The 4,196-nt window shown below is 40.5% G+C and overlaps 1 protein-coding gene across 1 annotated transcript in view; it reads right to left on the bottom strand.

The window, feature by feature from the left end:
• LOC101638864 (cytochrome P450 4A11-like) overlaps positions 1–4,196 on the bottom strand; it is a gene marked incomplete at its 3' end in the record, with an annotated part of 26,303 nt that overhangs the window by 14,829 nt on the left and 7,278 nt on the right. Inside the window, exons 4-5 of the mRNA XM_045291765.1 lie at positions 2,927–3,054; positions 270–461 (exon numbers count right to left, since the gene is read on the bottom strand). Coding sequence (XP_045147700.1) covers positions 270–461; positions 2,927–3,054 — 320 coding nt within the window. The remainder of the gene's footprint in view (positions 1–269; positions 462–2,926; positions 3,055–4,196) is intronic.

The following is a 4,196-nucleotide window of genomic DNA, read 5'->3' as shown; positions in this document are numbered from 1 at the left end:
GAAGAAGATATAGAAAGAAAAAAAAAGAAGAAGAAGATATAGATGAGACTAAAGGAGAGGGAAATCTCTGACTCTGAGTGGAAATCTAGGTAAAGACAGCTACAAGCAGCATGCATAACACCACAGAGCAATCTATGCCTTTTGATCTTATTTTCCTTGTGGTCCCCAACCCTTGTAAACTGGCACGAGCAATCAGGCTTTTGATTATGTAGCTTGCTTTTAGGATAGAATCTTGCTTTGTTTGGAGGCGACCATCCCAGCTGTCCCACCTGTCCATCAGGTAAGTTCCCGATCAGTTGGTAAGAACAAGGGCTCTGAGCTGAAGGTTTTGCTGACCTGTTCAACTGGGTGTTGCTCTGGTAGCTGAAGGCACATTTCATGATGGTGTCCAGGGTCATCAAGGAGACATGTTCAAAGAGTTCCACATGTGAGTCCTGTGTGACAAGCTCCTCCCATTTTTCCTGTGCAGAAGGGGACATTGGCTTTACTCAGAGTGCCCCAGAGGTCTTCCTAATCAGGTTGGATTCTACTCTCTGAATGTCCTATTGGGAATTCCTTGCCAATGACATTCCTTAAGCCAATGACATTGTTACAAAGTAAGACTGTAAAGCAAATATTGTAAAACAATGTCTATTTTTTTCCATTGATTTTTTTAATTTCAATTTTTATTAATATAAATCAAGATTCAAATTATGGAGCAATTTTCATTGGTTATTGGTTACCACCATAAACCAACACCCAATTTTTTTGTTTTTGTTTGTTTGTTTACTCATTATTGGGGACTCATACAGCTCTTATCACAATCCATCCATCCATCCATTGTGTCAAGCACAATTGTAATATGTTACCATTATCCTTTTCAAAACATTTTCTTTCTACTAGAGCCCTTGGTATCAGCTCATTTCCTGCCTCCCATCTCCTCTCTCCTTCATAAACCCTTGATAAATTATAATGGTTTTCTTTTTTCTATTCTGGCCTTACGAAGCAGGATAGCTTCTTGTCCTGAGAGTTTATGTGCCAAATTTTCAGGTATCAAATATGTGGATCCCAGATAAAGTCTAAAGCATCAGGCTGGGTTCTTTCATAGAAAAGGCACCGGGAACTTCATTTTCATTCAGTAATTTTATTTTTTGTAGTGAGTCAAAAGTGGATAACAAATCAGAGTCCTCATGCTGCAGTGGTGGCATGATAGGGCTGAACCAGGATAATATATATCCAGGGTCCATGTCTCTAAGGAGTGGCTCAAATTCATGCACAAGTAATGCACCCCAGACCAGATGAATGACAAGAACACATGGAAGTGGGTGGTGAGAAGATGGGCTATGAAGAAAGCATGGATCCAAGATAGTGGTGGGATCCTCTGTCAAACCACCTACACACCCATGTGGTCAAGACCATGTGGAGTCATAGTGACAAGTACTTTCCCAATAGTGCTCTGAGAATACAACTTTTGTAAGTGCCAGAGGAGTGTGCAGGGATTTTATTTATGCTACTATGAGAACTGAACTTGTTTGGTCACACTGACGTCGGTGTATTTGATCACATGTGCAAACATGTGTAGAGTGCATACCTATGTATTTTGGATAAGTGTATCTTGGTGTGTCTTAATATGTGTGTTTATGTGTCAGTAGGTTTGTCTGAATCCATGTCTCACCATGAGTGCGAGCACGTTTGAGCATCTCTGTGCTAAAGTACAGAATCACAACAGAGTGAGTGATAGTGCACATAAGCGTCTGTGTGAGTGAACAGATCCTGGACTTATAAATGTATCTATGAGGTTGACAATATGTATGTATGAGGTGTTACCCACCCACCCTCCCCCAAAAAACCTGGAATTGTGCTGGGCACAGCATAGCTTTTGTAGTACAAATTTTTCCAACTAGGCGAGCCTCAAGAACTCATTCTGAGTTAGTGCATCCAGTGGCGTCACCTGGGATGGTTCCTTTTGGGCACAGTGAATTTTTCAGTAAGAGTAGTTTCACTCAAACCTCATTTTTCTATGATTGCTGATTTAAGAAAATAGGGTGTGGCTGTGAAATGTTTCCTATTGGAGTAAAATGCCACAGAAAGAGATGTTATGTTGAACACAGCTTTGCAAGGACAGTGCTGTGGTGAAAAATCAAGTGTATAGGTGGTTTTCTAGTTGCAAAAAAGGTGAAATGTCAATTGATGAGAAACCTCATTCTGGATGTCCATCGACTTCCCGAAAGGACAAAAATTTTGACTGGTATATGCATTTGGAATTCTTTCCACCAGGTGAGACTGTTAATCGAGCTTTCTATTTAGAGGTTCTGAAAAGATTGCATAACAGTGTGTGACAAAAAAGGCCTGATTTGTGGCAGATGGGGTTGGCTGGGTTTGGCACCACAACAATGCACCTGCTAACACAGCCATATCAGTGGGCCAGTTCTTTGGTAACAAACAGCATGCCTGTCTTGCTCCAAGCACCTTACTCATCTGACTTCCTCTGTGAGACATCTTTTTGTTTCCCCGAGTTAAGAGAGACATGAATGGACAGTGATTTGACAATGTAGAAGAGGTGAAGGGAAAAATGAGGGGGGTATCAGCCATCCAAACAGATGAGTTTGAAAAATGTTTCCAAGAATTGAATTGCAGATTTAACAAATGTATTAAGTGTAATATAGAATATTTTGAAGGAAATGATTGTTTTGTTAAAAAAATTAAATACATAGTTTTGAAAAAATCCATTTTTTTATTTTGTTTTTACCCCTCAGATATTAACAGCTGAAATATTCATGCTTGTGGGTCTGAGAGTGTCATTCTGTGTCTGATGGATGTCCCTGGGACAGTGTGTTTGAGAGCAGACTATGAGAAGGTGTGTTGAGAGTGCATGCAGGGATCTGTGAGAGAGAGTGTGTGTGTGGGTACGAGAGAGAAATAGAGAGAGAGAGAGAGACCCACTCACCAGCATCACTTGGACAGAGTCGGCCATGAGCTGCACGTAGGGCTGTAGGATGTCATAGTGGAAGGCAGGAGTCAGCATCCGTCGGTGCTGGAACCATGTTGGCCCATTCAACAGGAGCAGACCTTCGCCTGAGCCAGAGATGCGCGAGTGAGTGAGTGAGTGAGTGAGTGAGTGAGTGTATTTGGGGGAGATGGGAACAAAGGGGCTATTGGAGACAAATTGGGAGGGAGTATAACTGTCCTGGAAGAGAAACAGCTGAAGACATCATTTGCACAATTTTTAAAAGTCCGATTTTAGGAATGCTGAGTTTTCTATTTAACTGATACATGGGGTGTGATTATAATAGCTATGAGATGCAACTTGAAAATGTTGGTCTGAGAGACAGATCTTAACATTTTAAGCAAACTGAGAACAAATGCGGAAGGAGCAGAATTATTAGAGAACTGTAATCACCAAGATGATATGGTTAGGACCTTGGAAAAGTGGAGAAATGAGGCTTGATTCGCCTGTAGGGGTTTTGATAGTGGTGATTGGACACCTGTTGCTCTTTATGAGTCAAAGAGAAAACTTGTGACAAATTTACCTGATGAGTGGAATGTAGTCATTATTTATACATACCAATCCAGGGGATCAGGAATCTGTAGGATCCCATTGCCTTTGGATCTGAAGGGTAAGGAAGGTCAGTGGAATGTGAGTGAAAGAGAGGCAGACTCATTGTACCTTGAGCTGAAACTTATAGGATTAGGACAGAGAATTGGATAAAAATGTAGGTAATTTCTTAAATGCCAACCAGTAAAAAATGCTAGCATTTAGCATCTTTTCCACCCTATATCCCACAATTTTTCTTTCATTCATGGGACAATGTCCATCAAAGAGCATATCAGTTTGGTGGAAAGAAGGAAGAAGAGAAGAGAGAGAAGGAAGCCAAAAGGGAGGGAGCTGGACAAAAGAAAAATGAAGAGAGAGAACAGGAAAGAACAGAACGGAATGGAATGGAAAGGAAATGAATGAGAGAAGGAAGGAAATAAGAAAGAAAGGTGGGAGAGGAAATAGCAGGAATGAAATTTAAGGAAGGAAATGAAAGGAAGAATGGAAGGGAAGAAATGTAATTAAAGAAAGAAGGAAGGATTATCAACTCCATGCAGTTGTTTTAAATGTCCAACACTATGATATTGATATTGGGTTTTGATATGGGGAATGTTATTTGTATGTTTATAGTTGATCTGAGACCTTTTAGAATGTTATTTAAAAGGAAGCAGCTTCTCCAGCT

Source organism: Echinops telfairi, unplaced genomic scaffold, assembly GCF_000313985.2.
Source record: "Echinops telfairi isolate 266 unplaced genomic scaffold, ASM31398v2 ScPeMD7_443;HRSCAF=831, whole genome shotgun sequence".
In the NCBI taxonomy this organism is placed as follows: Eukaryota; Metazoa; Chordata; class Mammalia; order Afrosoricida; family Tenrecidae; genus Echinops; species Echinops telfairi.
This window is presented reverse-complemented; position numbering and strand designations above follow the sequence as displayed.